This window comes from Phascolarctos cinereus, unplaced genomic scaffold (genome assembly GCF_003287225.1).
Source record: "Phascolarctos cinereus isolate Bilbo 61053 unplaced genomic scaffold, phaCin_HiC Scaffold_5;HRSCAF=322, whole genome shotgun sequence".
Lineage (NCBI taxonomy): Eukaryota > Metazoa > Chordata > Mammalia > Diprotodontia > Phascolarctidae > Phascolarctos > Phascolarctos cinereus.
In genome coordinates, this window is record NW_027555958.1 from 420,459,198 (window position 1) to 420,478,163 (window position 18,966).

Below are 18,966 nucleotides of genomic sequence, written 5' to 3' on the forward strand. Positions count from 1 at the left end.
AAAAGGGTATGGTTGGGGGCTGCTAGGTGGTGCAATGGATAGCGCATGGGTCCTGGAGTCTGAGGTCAAATCTGACCTCAGACACTTGACACTTAATAGCTGTGTGATCCTGTGGCAAATCACTTAACCCTGAATGTGAATGTTTAGGGGGAAAAAAACCAAAAACAGAAAAGGGTTGGGGTGGAGTAAGGAACTTATTAGGAGAATGGGGAGTGTCTTAGAGGTACAAAAATGACGGCGACAAAGAACTGGCCCTAAGAGTCAGGATACACGAGAGAAGCAATATAAAGTATGAGTCTTGGAGAGGGTTCCCAGAGACACGGTGCCTTAAGAGGAAGATGGCTTTCTGTGGGTACTAGATGGAATATGAAAGGAAGAGATACAGTATCATTGACTGAAAGCTGGAAGGCACATTAGAGGTTATCAGGTTATCTGATTGAACTCTATTAGCCCCAGGGTCCAATGGTCATCGAGCTCTATCCCCCATCTTCAGGGTGACCTTCAGATTCCCATTCCTTTCCCTGCCACATGGACATGCTCCATCAACTAACCGACGCTCTGATCAGTCCAAAATCACCTGAGGGAAATCAGTGCCAAAGGTGGCCAGTACTGGCTGCACAAGATGCTGCTACCCTCTACAACCCAACTTCTATAGTAAGCTCAGCCTTACTTTATCCACCTCTGGCTTCACAATGAAATGATCACTGCATTAAGAATCAGAGGACTTGAATTCAAGTCATTTAAAGGGATTTAAATTTAAAGTCATGTGATCTTAAATAATTATCTCTTAAGGCCTTTATGTAACCTCAGAGGGGGGTAAAGCCAAGAAAGCAAAAGGAAACAAAATGAGGAAGACCATCTATTACTTTGAATTCTGACTCACTCATATTTCCTTATTTCCAACACACACACACACACACACACACACACTCAGCCGACAAATACTGAGCAAGCACTTAATGTGTATGAAATGTGCTACATCCCACAAGGAAGTGTGGGATGTGGTTCCCAGTATCTTACAATTTAACTGGGGGAGATGAGACCTGTCTATGACCTTAATAACAGATATGCATTACCTCACTGGATCCTCATGGTAATTTTATGAGGCAGGCATCAGAGGCACTGCTATCTCCATTTTACGAAAGAGGAAAAAGCTAAGCCTAAAGGAGTTGAGTCACTTGCTTAGGCTCACAGAACAGTGGATGTGAGAGAGGTTTGTGAGCTGAGGAGTCTCCTGCCCCTACGTCCAGCACTCTTTCTAGAAACTGACTCTGAAACATGGGGCTGGAGAGGCTGGAGTACAGGAAGATCATTTCTGGCTTGGGTCATCAGGGCAGAGTTCACGGAAGAGATGGGATCTGAACTTTGAAGAAATGGGAGGATTTTGATAATGAGGGAAGGAAGAAAGGAAGGAATCAAAGTTCCTCATTCCCCATGACCACTTTTGGCCCTTATCCAGCCACAATCATTCAGCAATATATATCTCCTCCTTAACGAGGATTCCATCCTACTGAGATCCTTGTTGTTGTTACCTATGTACCTCTCAGGGGGCAAAGGGCCAGAGAGGAAAGTTTTCAATATATATTCTAATTAAAAATCATTCTTTCTCATTCATGACGAATGAATGCAACATGATGAATGTGGAAATGTTGTGCATGTCTTTACATGTATAATCAATATCATATTACTTGCCTTCTCAAGCGGAAAAAGAGAGGCAGGAGGAAGGGAGAGAATTTAGAACCCAAAATTTTTAAAAATGAATGTTAAAAATGTTTTAAATGTAATTGAGAAAAATTTAACAAAATAAAAAGAAACATATTTTTAAAAACCAGGTCCCTTTTAGGACCTCTTGGCCTCATTTGATTTACTGTATCCTAATTGAGAGTAATAAAATTCCATTCATTAACCAATATTCTATGACATACCTTTTGCTAATTCAGACTAGCCTTCAACTCATTTCTAATATTCTCTTTCACTTCTTAAATGTAAGAAATAATCTCAAAGTAAAATCATGATGAATAAACAAATGACTCTGCACATTAGCTTTTATACTTCCTACTGATAATAAGGATTAGTACTTTACCAGAGGGAACTTTAGCATTTGGAGAAAAGTGTTAATGAAAGCAAAAGAATGCTTAAGAAAATGGGAAATGGACAAATAGCAGGAGTAAATATTTCTATGTCCTCCAATTCTGGGAGGGTAAGTATTTGTGAGAGATCACTTTATTGTTATTGGAAGGATTAATTGTGATGTCAAATGGGAATATTTTCAGGACTACCTTCATTCATGAGAGACAAAGGGAACAATATGGTCAAGTGGAAAGAGTATTAGATTTGGAGACAAGGGACCTCTGTTCAAATCATCTGAGACACTGGGCAAGTCACTCAAACCCTATGGGCCTCAGTTTCCTCAAGTATAAAATGAGGGGGCTGGGCTAACTTTGAGGGTCCCTTCCAGCTTTAAATCTTATTCTATTCTTCATCTTGAAGCTAGATATCTGGTATCAGTACTAACAGAGGGAAACAGAGGCAAAGATGATCCAAAATAGAAAATAAGAATTTCAGTTTTGGAACATATTGTTATTTTTGGTAACAGGAGATTTACCTAATTATGTTTTACTTAATGAATATTAACATGAATTTGTACTTTCTGAACACATACCAACCGATGGTAGGGAAAGCTAACCAGAAGTATGCTACAGATAGAAGGGGAGAAACTGCCCTCAATCAGAAACGCATCATGGATAATCCACATGAGGACAATTAAGAATTAACTATTTTGGGGAGTAATTGTAGTGTTTCTCTCTCTTCGAGATCGAGTCTCCCTCTTGTGCTCAGGCTGGAAGCCACAGACAGGTCTGATCAGCAGAGAAGCTTTACGTTCCTCCATTTTTCAGTGGGCCCCTTCTTTGGCAGTTTGGTGGTCTTCAGCTCCCAGAAGCTCACCATGTTCGTGTCAGACTGCCCTACTGCCGCTCAGAACTCTCAAACTCAAGGGATCCACCAGCCTCAGCCTCCCCCAATAGCAGGGACTACAGGTAAGTTGCACCTTGTCTGACAATTGTAGTCTCTTTTGAAAGAAGATGGTAGCTATCTGTAAGCACTAACTACCTGAAACTGGTTACTGGTTCATAACCATCTCTACATGTCTGTTTTATTTTTCCTAAACTTATTTGAAAACATCACAGCTCTTTTAGTTGGACTCTCTTCTGAGAATCCAGGAATCACCACTTAGTCCATAGAGCAGAAGGGAGAAGACTAACAAGACCAGGGCTGACACAGTCTGCCTCATTGCTGGTAATCACAAAGCCACAACAAGCCATCGATGGGAAATCAGTAAAGACCAAGATAAGACTGTAAATCTCCCTTAAGGTACTAACAACCCTAAAATCAGCATAAACAGATATGCAATAGAACACAGCTTTTTATTTGGAAAACTCCAGCTTGTGGCTTATACTGTTATTCCTTCCCTTCCCTTTGGCCTCACTTTCATTTTATAACCCACCTGACTTCTGCCTCTGTTCTGATAAGGTAGATTTTATACCCAAACTAAGTTTTTGGAAGATGACTAATAGTGATGGAAGTTCATTGAAAAGTACTGTATAAAAAAGTAAACAAACCTAAACAACGACAACATTAAATAGTTGTTTGACAGACTTAAAGAAGAGGGAAGTGTGAAGGAAGAAAATTCAAGACTTGACATTATGATATCCTAAAGTAATTAGTCATTTTTACCACTAGAAACAACGCTTTAGGGGCAGCTAGGTGGCATAGTGGATAGAGCACTGGTCCTGGAGTCAGGAGGACCCGAGTTCAAATGCAGCTTCAGACACAACACTCACTAGCTGTGTGACTCTGGTCAGGTCACTTAACCTCCACTGCCTCACTAAAAAATCCAACAACAAAAAACAAAACCAAAGAAACAACTCTTTAAAAAAGACATACACACACACACACACACACACACACACACACACACACCCCTCTATACAGAATAATTTTGTTTTTGTCACTGATAAAGCAAATTATATATGTTTGAATGATGAATTCTAATACATGTTACTTATCGTTACTCAAAATCTAGTTTCAAATTTAAAGGAAACAAATAGCTTTTTTCCAAATAAAAATTTTAAGAATAAGTATGCTGTTTTTCAAGAACATTTATTTCAAAGTTTCTCTTTCATTCAACATACCAGAGAAGTTAACATTGGTTCTATCTGCACAAAATCATATTTTTCATTCTATTCCCATGCAGTTCATGCAGCTAAATACAGATGGTAAAAGCAGCCTGTTTTTTAAGGTGCAGCATTTAAAGTTCAGTCAGTTTAAACAAAGTATTAACTGTTAATAGGAAAAATGGTTAGCATGGAAAATGAGGACCTAGCAGATTCATCATTAAGGAAGTAAGGAAGGAGGGAAAGAGGAAAAAAGGAAGGAAGGAGGGAAAGAGGGAAAAAAGGAAGGAAGAAAGGAAGGAAAGAAGATATTGAATTACCTCATTATTCTATCACCTATTGCTGTTCCTCTGACATTAAATCTAGTGAAAGGAATACAAAATGAAATGACTAAAGTCATTCACAAACTCCTCAAAGGGTCAAATCTTTAAATGAGTATAAGTCCTCCATTTGCATGATCAATTACCTCATTCTAAAAAGACTGAAGCTTTCCCCTATCATTTGGAATAGTAAATAAGGAAGATGGTACTTAAAAGTGTATGAGGAAACTAAGACATCGAGAATAACTGAAGTTGGCATGGAGGAAAAATGATTGGGCTTGGTCCTTCTATTCCTTTAAATAGCACAGTCACAATAACAATGTGTGACCCCATTACAAACTGTAAGGAAATGTACTGAGTCACTAATCTTCACAAAAAATGCCGATCTCAGCTAATTGGGTACATAAGAATTCAAGGACTTCATTCATTAGAGACAGACATGTTTGCAGTGGATTTGAGTGTGTATTCATATTTCTGAAAACATGCTCCACATCTGGTTTTTGTTGTGTACAATTCTATGTAGCCCCCCGTCAATATCTAGCTCAGAATCTGTTTGCTGCCTTTTTAGCTGTTAAACCACATGACAATCAATCACTATAAAAAACCTTAAAGATACTGTATCTTTTTGTAATGGTTTATGGTTCTCTTTCTGATACTGTTTACTTATTCCTTTTTTATTTTCCACTTATGAGGTCCCTTTCACAGACAGACTTAAGAGAGACCAACTGCTGAATCAACATTTTAATATTTGGATTGCCAACAAGTGAGTGAGGTATTTCACTAAGTGCATAACCTAGTTATTCTCTAAGATTTATTTAATTTACTGTAGAGAGTTCCAGGGACATATTTTTAGAGTTAATGGGAGCATTCCACTTAAAGTCTCTATGTTAGTTGTTAAAGCCTTTTTTCTAAAACATTTTCTTCTCATGCTTGATCTCAGCAAAAAAAAAAAAATCTAAGTCGTATTTTCCCAACGCATTTAAAAGAATGAAAATTTGAATCTTACTTTACACTTTAAGGCGCTGTCCTAGCCTTGATGGCACACGTACAAAACTGGTGCAAAATTTTGTGAAAAAATGGCTTTGTTCTAAGTAATGTGAAGAGGCCTCAAAAAAGCTGGGATATTTCTATAGTCACTTAGAAATAGAAGCGTACAGAACAGAAATATGTAGCAGTGGGTAATTGTTCATGCTTATCAAAGCATACATCTTATTCCTTATGGACCTAAAGCATTCTGAATTCCAAATCAGTCTCTGGATTCTTTCTCTTGCAGGGTGCTGGGAGGAAGCTGTAAGACTCATGTCCTTTTACTGTGATTTTTCATCCAAATCTGGAAAGTTATAACTTGGAGAGGGTGTCTTGAAGTCTGCCAAATTAAATTATGGGAGTGGGAGCTTCTCAAAGAATAGCTTTGGAATCTTCTCTCCTTGGAAATAGAAACCCCTGAAGATTCTCAAACTGAATACAAACTTGGGAAGGTTTTTTCTCTCTTCAGGGCAGAATTTAAGACACCTGTTCCTACTAATTTTGAAAGGAAGCTGACTCACTGGGTTTCTCTGGAACAAAGACTTATAGCTGGAAGATACACATATTAGAAAGTGCATGAATATGTAGATAATTCATATTTACAAGTGGTTTTTGGAAAGGGGAGAACTACAAAAACTGCTTCTGATGGAAATTATCAGGAGGGTATTTCACTATAACATTAGCATTTTTTTTTTGCCCCTAATGGAAGGTTTACAAGTTGCATCACTGAAAGAAACACCCATTAGGACAATATTATGGACCTTATGAAATATTCTAGTTGAACAGGTTTTAACATAATTTAGAAGCTAAGGCTTACATTTAGTCTTAAAAAGAAACTGCTTGTCTAATGTCTGAATCCAAGTCTGCTTTTATAAATTTTGGCTCAGTTGATAGTAATGAATTGTGTAACTCAGAGGAAAACTTAATTTTATTATGAAAGAAGCAGCGTCTAATGGTTGTATCAATCACTCCATCACTTCAGTATGTGTATGGCTATGACTAGTTTTTTATGTCTTTTAAGTTTATGTTGTATATGTTTAAAATGTATTTTACATTTGTTTGTCCTGTATTCTTCCATTAATTTGTAAGTTTCTTGGGAGTTTCGCTGTTCTTCCTATTTATTATCTACCATTCTTTCATGTAAGCAATATAGTTTTGGAGCCTTAAACTGAGAGGGTGACCTGACACCAAAGATCAATCAGAAAGACAATTCCCCACCTTCAGGGACTGGATAAATTCTGGGTCAGCCTTGAATCTATCTTAGCACTTGTGCATGAATTGAGAAACGAGAAGGTGAGTCTGCTCAAGCATGGAATAATCCAAAATTGTCCCCAGTCTAGAAAATCATAGTAATAATGGGCTGTCCAATATTGATGCGCCTTTCTGGAGAGAGGTCTAGGTACCCTGGACTAGAGGTGCTACATACATTGAGTTTTCCTTAGATTAGTCCTGAACCCCCAAGGGAAGCCTTGAACAAGAATGATAAATGGAAGAAGAGAATTTCCCGGAGCTGCTCTATACTCACATGTAATCTAAATTATTCCTCTTCTTTTTGGTTTTTTTTTTTGGAGTAGATTTCACTGGTATGGCAGTGTGACATATAAAAAGTTTGAGAGACACAGTTTCTGGGTAATCAATCATTTTATTAATCATGCTAGCAATAATTAATAAAAGAGGTCAGTGACACCCTCAAATGCCAAAGACCCCTTACGGAATCCACTCAATGCTTATATGCCCTTGGAAGAATGGGTGTTCCTGAGGGTGGCAATCAATTCTGACTGGCCAACAAATAATCATAATGAATATTGTAATGAGAGGTGGGCTTATTCTAATAAGGGTCTGGGGGAACTTGACTCTGATCACTCAGTTTTGGTCAAAGAGACTCATCTATACTCCTAACACTGCTTACGGTAATCCAGAAAAATGGGTAATTCACTTTTGCCCAGACCTATCTAAGTAACACAATGGGCCAGAATCCATCAATTCACCTAAACTAAAATTTCTTTACCTTTTGAATAGCTCTGAGTTTTCCCTCTCATTATCAGCCCAGCACTTCAAAGGCTGCCTGAACAACTAACAGGGAGATTTCTGAATGAGGAAGTGGAAAAGGGAAAAATCTTAGTTCCAATTCAATAACTGGTTATTAACATGAGAGAAATAATCATTTCTCTCAGCAGTGAGAGAGGGTAAAAGTTCTCCACACACACCTGGCATCTAGCTCGCAGCTTAAAGCTCAGGGGACCTGTTGGGAAGGGGCAGCACCCAGGTCTGACTACCATGGCAGCCTCGCCAGACTACTTTTAGATGTCAGACTCCAAACTTAAGAGATCAGTATTTATTGGCTACACAGTGCTGAGCAAATCATGTAACTTCTTAGTGCCTAAACATTGCCATCTACAAAAATGAGAAAACCTGACTTAGCCTAAGTGTTAGAAATACTAGCAAGATATTAAAATGTGATTTTTTGCAAGCAGGGGTTTGAGAGTCACAAGATCTAGATATTTCAGTCCTTGGCTTTGTCTTTTTTAACATATACATACATACAAACATTTACACACAAGTATGTATACATATATATATATGAGTGTATGTGTGTATATATACTTGTGTGTACACATACATATACACACTTGCTTCGTAAACATGGAAAAGCCCAATCTCTCTGGGACTGTTTCTTCAAAATAAGGGTGCTGGATTACATGGTGCCCATGGTCCCTTCTAGCTTTAAAGTTCCACGATTCTATGACTTTTACCTGTCAGGAAGACACTTATTAAAAAAACCAAAATCTTAGTAGACATATGCCACATTCTACTATAAATGCCATATTTAAATTCTGTTTCTGCCATAATGAAAACTATGTGATATATACGGAAGCAGTTAAGTGTGATCAAAAGAATGGTGGGCTAGGAACCCAAAGACCTGGTTTCTGTGCAACCTAAGGTAAGTCACTTAGCCTCTTGGGCCTGTTTCCTCACCTGTAAAATGAGAGGGCTGGACACAATGGTCCTTCAGATCCATTTCCATGCTAAGTTCTAAAGATCTGATCCTATTATTAGATGACCTCTCTGACTGCCTGATTTTCTATTTTACTTAAATTAACCATATTATAGAATCTGTTTCTCTAACTTGGTCTTTAGCAACCATCAATTTTTCTTTAAAAAATGAATTTTAGTTTTAGTCCTTGTACCTTAGAACCTCCTCTGAATGGCAAATAGGTTCTAAGGAAGGCCTACATATGAAAAGAGAAGGTAACTGCTGTTTCTCTATAAGAGGGGCAATGCGGGTGCTAAGAGCCAGTGAGAGGGAATAAGAAGACAAGACGATGAGTAATCTGCCCAGGCCTGACCATGGGGAAAGAGAACTTGCTTTGTATGAAAAAACTTGATGCTCTCTCCAGCCAGACCTTATCCGACCAAGACTAAAGGGAGGCCAGAATTCTTTTCCTCTCAGGAGCCTCCAAGGTAAATACTGTATGACGTCATTTGGAACTTGGTGCCTCTGCCCTAACTTGTTTCCATGGCTCTTCCATTCCGGAGCCTCGAGAGGTCTGCTAAGTAGTAAGGTGAAATGGATTAAGAGCTCAATGACAGCTCACTTTTTTCATTACATGTTGAGTTAAAAGTCTAAATATTTTGCTCAACAAGAGGCTCCTCCTAGACATTTGAAATGATGAAATGAAATTTCACTGCTGCTAAACTACAACCTGAAAGATAAAACTGGTTCTGTGAGAAAGAAAGGGGAGAGAAACGTTGGCTTGGATGGTGTTATCTGCAGAAACTTTTTTCTAGATGAACAAGATAATGACAAATTCAAATGGTCTATCAAATACAGAATAACAAAACAAGTTCTTCCAGAAACTTAACCTTTTGATCCCACTAAATTAGCAGGTGAGAAGCTGTGAAAAGGGACTGCAGTAATTTCATTCCTTCTTTACAAGGTTTCAGTTAATGAGCACTGTTTCCCCTGCTTCTAAATTGAGCCACTGGGTTCAGCAGGAACTAGAGATAAAAATACTGCTACTCATACAGAAAAATACACCCAAGCCTTCTCAATTAATAGTCACTAGAGAAGTGGTATAAATGGGGTGACAGATGTTTTCTACAAAGCTGGCTATTCCATGTGTAACTTGTGAGCTAAATATAAACCTGGTGTTCTAAATCCAACCCTCTGCCACAGTCTACCTTCAGCTTCCTGCCTCTCTAAATTTAGACCCAGGCTCATGGCTAGAGTTTTGCATCAATGACAAAATTCTACTCACCTCTTAAAGATGTTTCCCCAAAGAATATGGTATGTAAATCATTTTTAGTTTTAAAAAGAATATGAACATATATGTTAATCAGGCAATCTGTACCCTCTTGGGGAAAGCAAGTCAAGTGTCCAAAAGTTTAGGCTTCTCTTCTGCAACAATCTTAGAAGATCTATCTAGTTTCAAATAATGGCCTATGAGTGATACGCATTATAGACAAAACTGAAGTGCTTACTGACCTATGCCCTGGTCCTGTTCGATATCTTGCACCTGGGATTAGGACCGGTTCATCGTCACTGTCATCAGTTTCTTGGAAAGTGGAGCCTCGAGTCAATGTTTCTTCATGAATAAGTGGCCCTGTGGGTTCGGTCTGGGCTTGAGGCTCATCATGTGTGCCCTCTGCATGGGCAGTTCCCTCCAGGCTGGTCTGGTCTGAAGGGTCCTGCTCCTGACATTTTTCCTCTGGAGAAGATTCTTCTGGAACTTTGCAAGAGTTGTCAAGGTTGGCGTCATTCTTTTCTTCTGAGTGGCATCCCAGAGGCTCAGAGACTGTATCTGATTGTGATCAGAAAATGATGTGTGATTAGTCAATTAGTTTTAGCTATCATTAATCATGTAACTTGTTTCCAAAGTTGGCATGATGATGGAAAGTATACATTTTCAATGGACATTCACTCTGTTTCCAGAAAGTGCTACTATAAATACTTTTGTGTGTGTGTGTGTGTATATATATATATATATATATATATATATATATATATATATACACACATATATATATATACATATATATATATACACATATATATATAGATAGAGAGAGAGAGAGAGAGAGAGACAGAGAGAGAGAGAGAGAGAGAGAGAGAGAGAGAGAGAGAGAGAGAGAGAGAGAGAGAGAGAGAGAGAGAGAGAGCCATTCCCTCTTATCTTTTAACCTTTATGGGAATATGCCAATTAGTGACATCAATGGCTCAAAGGGTACACATCATTTAATTATTTATCTATTATGATTATCTGAAAATGAATACATTTTCCATCACTGTGAGTCTTCCTTTTTGAAGAGAAGAAAAGCGGTTAATCTATCTATCCTGAAGCATTCTTGAAAAGCATTTCTGGTTTCAAAAATACTTGTACTACTTATAGTTTTCATTGCCCATCGCGGGGCAATTGTCTAAAAAGACCAAAGTAGCCCACCTGTATCTGTGGGATTCTGAACTGTTTCTTCTGAGTATCTGCACTCCTGAGTCTTTGTGGTCTCCTCTGATGACTCTTCAGGAGCTGCTGGAATGGAAACATATTTCACCATTAATTTCTAAGTAGTTTATAAAAGCAGGCACCAACTTATCAAACCTCTGAATCTTGCCTTTCTGAAGGTTTATTCTCCATAAATTCCTATCCCAATTTTGTTTTTCTTTTCTTTTTCTTTATGCTTAAATCAACGGGTTTTAAGTAACATTTTATTCCCTTTAGGACGTGTACAATTATATTAAGACCCTAAACTTTACCTAATACTGGTTCAGTGACCAGGTGGCTTTATTTCAATTGTTTATCTGGGGGCGTGGGGGGTGAGGGATGGGGAAGAACTAGCCTTTTTGGTTCTTAGATGGACATTTGTTCACCAGCCAGTTGTCTCTGGTGATTCTCAAATGCTCACGAGCAGCTTCAATGAAGTCTCCCACCCTAGGGAATGGTTACTGTTTCTTCCTTCAAGTTGCCTTCTATTTATTTATCCTAGTATGTTCTGAGTACAGTTGTATTCCCTCTCCCTCTCCTTCACCTCCAATTCCTCTATAAAATATAAGCTCTGTAAGGCTGAGGCTGGCTTCATTTTTGTCTCTGTATCAAAAAAAAACCACAACAACTAATGTAGTATCTTGTAGACACTTACTGTGTGTGTTATATTGAATTGGTTGGATGTTCTTGTGAAGTTTTATATTGTCACATACACCCTGCCAATTAGCTAGAAATGGGATTCTGGGTAATGTTCATTCAAATGTAGGCCATTCCAAAATTTAAAGCTACTTCTTGGTGTTGTTCAGTCATTCAGTCATGTTTGACTCTTTGTGATCTTGTGGACCATAGCACACCAATACTGACCATGAGGCTTTCTTGGCAAAGATAATGGAGTGGTTTGCAATTTCCTTCTCCAGTAAATTAAGGCAAACAGAGGTTAAGTGACTTTCCCAGGGTCACATAGTTATTAAGTGTTTGAGGCCAGATTTGAACTCAGGTCTTCCTGATTCCAGACCCAGAGCTTTATCCACTAAGTCCCAATTTTCATAGCACCCAGTATTCCCAGATGGTCTCCCAACCAAATCCTAAGCAGGCCCAACATTTCTTAGCTTCTGAGAACACATGAGATCAGAGGTATTCAGGGTGGTATGTCTGTGGAGCTATTAAAGCTCATAAAAATGGCATTAACACTTTGGGGACATTTTGGATTCTAGAAAAGGGCCCAGAAAAAAACAGAACCTTAAGTGGCTTTTTTCCATAGTAGCCTTCTACAGGATGTCGAGTAAGCCGATATGTATTCTAGTTCTGATTCTGTCCTTTAGAAGCTATGTGACCTTCAGCAAATCACAGGGCATCTCTAAGCCCCAGTTTCCACCCCCTCAGTCTTGAATTTCTCAAAGGGCCATTGAGAAGCTCACATAAGACGTCTATAAAAGCACTTTGAAGATGAGACCTGAAAAAACAGCACTGTCTCCTCTACCCATCCCGGATTCTCCTTCTTCCCCACTATCCCATATTTTCCTTTCCTTTCTCTGCCAAGCACCTTGAAAAAGCCATTTACACTCAGGCATCCTCCTGTTCTTTCACTCACTTTTCTGACCTCACTACTCAATGAAATGGCTCCTTCCAAAGTTATCAGTGATGCTCCTGCCCAGTCTCTCCTGCTGGTTCATGATCCATATCTGCCACCCCACTTCGGATGACACACAAGGCTTTCTCCTGTGCCCACTTCTCCTCTCTCTCTACATTCTGCTGGTGACCTGATAAGCTCCCATGGGTTCAATTATCAATCCTATACAAGTGACTCCTAACTCTATCTGTCCAAATTTACTCTCTGTCCTGGGTTCCACTCACATATTACCAACTCCTATTGCATATTTCAAACTCTGCTACTCTCCTCTCATACAGTGACCACTCTGTTTTAGGGTCTCATGACCTCTTGCCTGGCCTTTTGCAATGGCCTCCTTCTTAGTCTCTCTCCCCTCAAAATCTACCCTCCACACAGCTGGCAAGCCTGTATTCCTAAAGCATAAGCCTGACCACCTTACTCCCTGGCTCAGTAACCTCCAGTGGCCCCCATCACCTTTAGGATAAAATAAGAATTCTGGTTTGGCATTTAGAGCCCTTTATAACCTGGTTCCAAATGACCTCTCTAGGCTTATCATATGCCCCTTTCACACTCCATTGGATGGCTTACTGTTTACTCCCCACACCCAACATTCCACCCCCCATCTCCATGACTGACACACTCCCTCTCGAGCCCTACCCCTTGCAATCCTAACTGCCTTCAAAGCTCAACTCAGACGCCACCTCCTACAGGACAACTGTTCCATTCCCCTCCTTCCCTGGATGCTGGTGCCTTCCCCCTAAATTATATTTGTTTTGTATGTACCTGAAGGAAGCGAATGAATGAACAAGCACTTATTAAGCACTGACTATGGCCAAGCACTGGGGGTACAAACAGAAAAGGCCAGACAGTCCATGTTTTCAAGGAGCAACCTATGTGTTGTTTCTCTTGATAAAATATAAGACACAGTTTCAGTTTTATCTTTGTGTTTCCCAAACCTAGCACAGTACATAGCAGATACTTAACAAATCCTTGATGACTGGTTGGGTGGAGTATTACTGGTAACTTAAGAGCCAATGGGAAATACTAGGTTCTGGTTGTTTTAGTTCCCCATTAACTTGAATGCTACAATCATGGACATTTTTCCAAAAGAAATGCACACATGTAAGTCATTACTGCATATGCGGTAGCAACAGTCATAACTCTGTTTAATCTCCTTTTGTTCCCTATCCCACTTGATGTGACAATGGTCTACGAAGATGTGAAGGGGCCCTGATGAAAAGCAATCAGCAGGCTTTCACAGACATTCTTCCTAGATCACACCCTAATTTTTTTTGTCACGTAACTGAATGGGGTACAAAGGATTTCAGATGTAGCTGCATTTATTAATTTTAATAAAATTATTAACTTGGTAAAGAAAATTCAGCCTTCAAAGTCTCTCATGTATGGATTATTAAAAAATGAGAATATAATTACAGAGGTAATTTTGTTTAATAACAATATACAGATTACTAACATCAAAAGGTGGTGAAGGAAGTATTTTTTCCATAGCTCTACACAAATGTTATAAGAGATAACCTCTATAAAGTTGAAACAAAGGAATTCTCTAGTGAAAAGTAAAGGTTTTCCTATTTATTTAGTATTTTAGGATTTAAGCACTTTTCTTGAAGGGACTATGAGTAGAGAGTAGAGGATACTAAGGATACGGATACACACACACACACACACACACACACACACACACAGAATGGGGGTTCAGAAGTAAAATGACCTGTTTAGGGTCCACAGCTAATCAGGGTCAGATCTCCTGTCTGAACCCAGGTCTCCCCTAATGTTATATTCCTCACACTTTCTACTGCACCATTTTCTTTCTCTGTCTCTTCTCTCTCTCTCTCTCCTCTCTACTGAGGGTAGGATTCTTCATGGCTATGAGTCATGGAACTCTACAATCTCAGAATAATTCAAATTATAAACAACTGAAAGGGCAATGGAAATTTGCATGGTGGGTGTATAAGGAGGCTGTAGCATGTTACCAATGACAATTCGTGTGACAGCAGCAGAATAAAATGTTTTTGAGGACCCATATGCTTGGAAAAGGATGTGGGCTGGTCACTTAGGAAGAATAAGAAACCACAGATGAGCAGCCAGAGTAATTCATCTAACATAACTAAGCCTTGGTAACTGTATCTATAAAATGGGATGGATTATTATTTGCCTATCTCACAGGGTTGTTGTGAACAAAGTGCTCCATAGATGATAAAATGTTATACAAATGTAAGCTTTTATTACTAAAAGAACAAAAGAAAGGCTCCAGAATGTTGTATAGACCCAAGACGGAGTATTTATAAGGAAATGGAGAGAGTAATTGTAGGGTAAGATGGGGGAATCCAATATAGATCAGTGGAAGTATTCCTGAAACTGATGACATCATGGACCCATCAATGTTACAAAAGTATTACTATTTTAAAAAGCAGAAAAAGTATTTACTGAAAAGTGGGTCTAGAAGTAGTAAAATAATTACCTAATAGTGGGACCAAAAGGAGGGACGCTCTGGTTCCTTCTATGGCATAGATCCGTGATAAAGATAATTCTTTTTTTTTTCCCCCCTTTTTTCAGTGAGGCAGTCAGGGTTAAGTGACTTGCCCAGAGTCACACAGCTAGTAAGTGTTACATGTCTGAGGCCGGATTTGAACTCAGGTACTTGTGACTCCAAGGCCAGAGCTCTATCCACTGCACCACCTAGGTGCCCCTGACAAAGACAATTCTTGCTGGAATTTATGGTAATAATGAATGTGTTACTAGAAGTCTGGAACGGGCTGTCACATCTAGTCCTTACTATGGAATTACTGTTCTGACTGTCAGAGATCCCTGACAGCACGACAACAGAGAGAGCTGGTGTGCTTCCAGATAATTGGGCTCTGCAATATGGGTAATTTATAGGGGTCACATACACTCTTGCCACTACATCACACCCTTAGAGAGCCAACAATAGCTACAGGGGCTAATTCGATGTATTTGAAGTATGCTCTACAACAGTGGTGTCAAATTCAGGGCAGCATATTAACTTAGAAAAGCATAAAGCAATGTTATCTGTGGTCTGTTGTATTTTTATTTATGTTGTTCAGCATTTCCCAATGACATATTAGTTTATTTCTAGCCCTACTTCAGTGTTCCCCCTCTGCTATAAACAAGAGAGGACCTGGGCAGATGGAGAACTCCCAGAAGCTGCTGGTCTGCTTTCCCTCAGGCTCAGGAATGACCAAATGACATGAAGCCTAAGTTCCCCACTCAGTGACTTGGCTGAAAACTTTTAGGACAACAGAAAACAATTCTTACTGGCTTCCCCGCCTGGAGACTGCAGCTGTGGCTGTGGCTGTGAGGGGCTTGAGAGGCCCCGAGATGCGTCCTGCTCCTCAGGTTTGCTGTGGCTCCCACTTCCTCTAGAACTTGAGGCGGTGCTGCTCCTGCCCCCAGAAGAGACCATGAGTGACTCAAAGGGATGGGATCATAAAGTATGGGGTGCTTTCAAAGTCATTCTTAATGCAAGGGACTACAATAGAAACCAGAGTTGTGGAGTATAATTGCAGAAAAGGACTCCACTGTTAAACTTGGCTTATAAAGGGTAAACTTTCCAAGCTTACTTTTGAGTCTAAATTCTATGATCTAAGCCACATAGCAACAGGAAATAACATAAGTTATCATAATATTCCTTCCCTCTGCAACTAACCCCCCTGTCAAATCTGGATGACTACATTCCTGGAACCTGTTTAAAAAAAAAATCAAATACCAGTTAACGTGTTTTATTGGCATTAATGCCTAGATGTATCTTTACTGAATTTGGATGTAAAATAATTACATTATTTTTCTCCCTTCTCCTGCCCCTGGCAAATGGTTCAACCTATCCATTATCCCTTTGATGTTACAGACTTTAAAAATTACACCTTATTGGTCTTTGCTGTTCTAGGCTGAAGAGTCTCACTGTTCTGAGTCAATCTTGGCACAGAAACCCTTGTATAAGTGCCCTTCTCTGGACTCTCCTCTAGCGTGATTATGTTTTTCTTGAGATGTGACAACCAGGACTATACCAAGTATCTGAGGTATAACTTCATCATACTTTTGGGGAAGGAGAGGATAAGATTCACTATTTTATTACAAATATTCTTCTGCTGTTCTTTGATCAGAAAAGTACACCTGGTATTAAGGGATCTACATTATGTTTGAGAATAAAACGAAATATCCTAAAATAATTTGATAATGCATGAGACAGTTTTTTTTATATTTGGAAGTAAATGTGAATGAACAAAAACAGCACAATGATCATAGAGATAACTAAAGTAAATATATCTTTTGGGGGCGGCGCTAGACAATGGGGTTAAGTGACTTGCCCAGGGTCACACAGCTAGTAAGTATCGGTTTCTGAGGCCACATTTGAATTTGGGTCCTCCTGACTCCAGGGCTGGTGCTCTATCCACTGCGCCACCTAGCTGCTCCATAAAGTACATACATCTTAATAGAAAACGTTTCAATTTTCTTCCAAGTTGTTGTAAAAAGATTTTAAATGTAAAAGTTAATATGTTTTATGTCTATATTAATGAAGAACACTCCTCCAAATATTAAGGTGAATTAGAGACATAAGTAAAATACTCAGGTGTAAATCATACCTACACATCACTTTTATAATACTTTCACAGTAGCCTTTAGTGTCCTTCCTATTTTAGGGCATTTACAAATCAAGAAAGAGGCCAAGATATTCCATGTACATCATGTGATGCAGATGTACCATTTCTCCCCTCCCTGATGTGTAGGCTTCTGTTATTAATTGGGGAGGGCCAACAGCTTTCAATTTCTGGCCCTTGTAAACTAAAATATGGGACATATTTCCTCCATTAACAGATACCTCTGACTTTTCCCTCTGGGGAATCAATCCATTGTGTTATTCTCAAATCTATGTTAACAACTCAATATGAAGAATATAAGAAAATGAGTTTGGAAATAATTTCAAGGCATCACTTACACAATTAGTAAAGTAACACCTGTGTAGCTATTATTACTAAGGTGTTACACATAAATGAATTTTGAAGATAGCAAGTTTACTTGTTAAGTGTCAAAATTTTGATTACTTTTGTTTTTAATGGAATCTTTCTAAAAACATTGAATACTTTTTTTGCTTTCTTCAAGTATGTTCAATATAATTTAACCTTTTCTTGGTGACCCGAGTCATCATTTAGAGCATCAATTATTGTACTCAGAGCTTAACAAGTACAAGATCTGCTTTTCTTCTAGTTTTTTATAGCATGATTTTTAATACTAAGGTCGTACATTCTTATGTGGAATATGGTATAAGGTGTTGATCTAATCCTAATTTCTGCCAGATGGCTTTCCAGTTTCCCCAGCAGTTTTTAAGAAAATAAGGAGTTTTTTCCTAAGTAACTCCTATTTTCTGGTTTATTGAACACTGAGTTATTAAATTCCATTGTTTCTGATTCTCCCTAGTCTAGTCTGTTCCACTGATCTACCTCTCCAATTTTAACCAATATCAGATGGTTTTGATAATTACTGCTTTATACTACAGTTCGAGGTCTGGAAGTGCTATTTCCCCTTAATCTCGACCTCTTTTCATCATTTCCTTGAATGTCTAGATATTTTATTTTTTTCCAAATGGATTTCTATTATTTTATCAAGACAGTAATAAGGGTAATCCTATGCTAAATAACTACAAAATGCATAAAATATCTGAGGATCAATTTTCGAAGCCTACAAAATATCTATATAAATTCAATCACAAAGAGTTCCATAAAGAGTCGATATCTTTGCTTTCCTCCTGTAATTACTTGGAAAGGTTCTAGTATATAACCACTGCATATGGTGCTTGCTTTTGGTATTAGAAATATTTTTCATAATATTAAAAAGAGGCCCCCCCTCAAAAGCCTCACATTTAGTAGCATTTTCAACATAAATAAGTGTTGTACTTTATCAAAGACCTTTTCTGTATCTATGGAGATAATTATGTAGTTTTGGATGTTTTTATTTCTAACATCACCATGTTGATTGTTTTTCTAATGCTGAATCATCCTTGCATTCATTCTTGGCATAAATCCGTCTTGGTCATGATGCACCTCTATAGTCTGAAAGTATTTAAAAATATCTGAGTTGATATTCACTAATCATATTGGTCTACGGTTCTCCTGTGCTTATCCTTTCCTGGTTTAGGTTTTAGGGCTATGTATTGTCTCATAAAAGAAGTCTGGTAGGACGTTTTCTTTTTTTAAAGAATAAGCTGGGTAGAATTATTACTAATTTTTTTTTAAAAGTTTAATAGAAGTTTCTCATGAATCTACCAGGATCAGGACTTTTTTTTTTTAACAGTTCTGATGATTTTTTTTTAAAGTCTGGTTTTG

The 18,966-nt window shown here is 38.5% G+C and overlaps 1 protein-coding gene across 16 annotated transcripts in view; it reads right to left on the minus strand.

The window, feature by feature from the left end:
* DCAF6 (DDB1 and CUL4 associated factor 6) overlaps positions 1-18,966 on the minus strand; it is a 165,804-nt gene that overhangs the window by 21,298 nt on the left and 125,540 nt on the right. For 7 of the 16 annotated variants that reach the window (XR_013487378.1, XM_020974658.2, XM_020974652.2 and 4 more), the window contains 4 exons: positions 15,905-16,032; positions 10,963-11,049; positions 10,008-10,323; positions 4,496-4,537 (listed from right to left, as the gene is read on the minus strand). Coding sequence is in view for 15 of the 16 variants with exons in the window: in XM_020974658.2 (XP_020830317.1) it covers positions 4,496-4,537; positions 10,008-10,323; positions 10,963-11,049; positions 15,905-16,032 (573 nt within the window). In the remaining variant the exon portion in view is untranslated. The remainder of the gene's footprint in view (positions 1-4,495; positions 4,538-10,007; positions 10,324-10,962; positions 11,050-15,904; positions 16,033-18,966) is intronic. The other 9 variants (XM_078156511.1, XM_020974663.2, XM_020974665.2 and 6 more) reach the window with 4 other exon arrangements.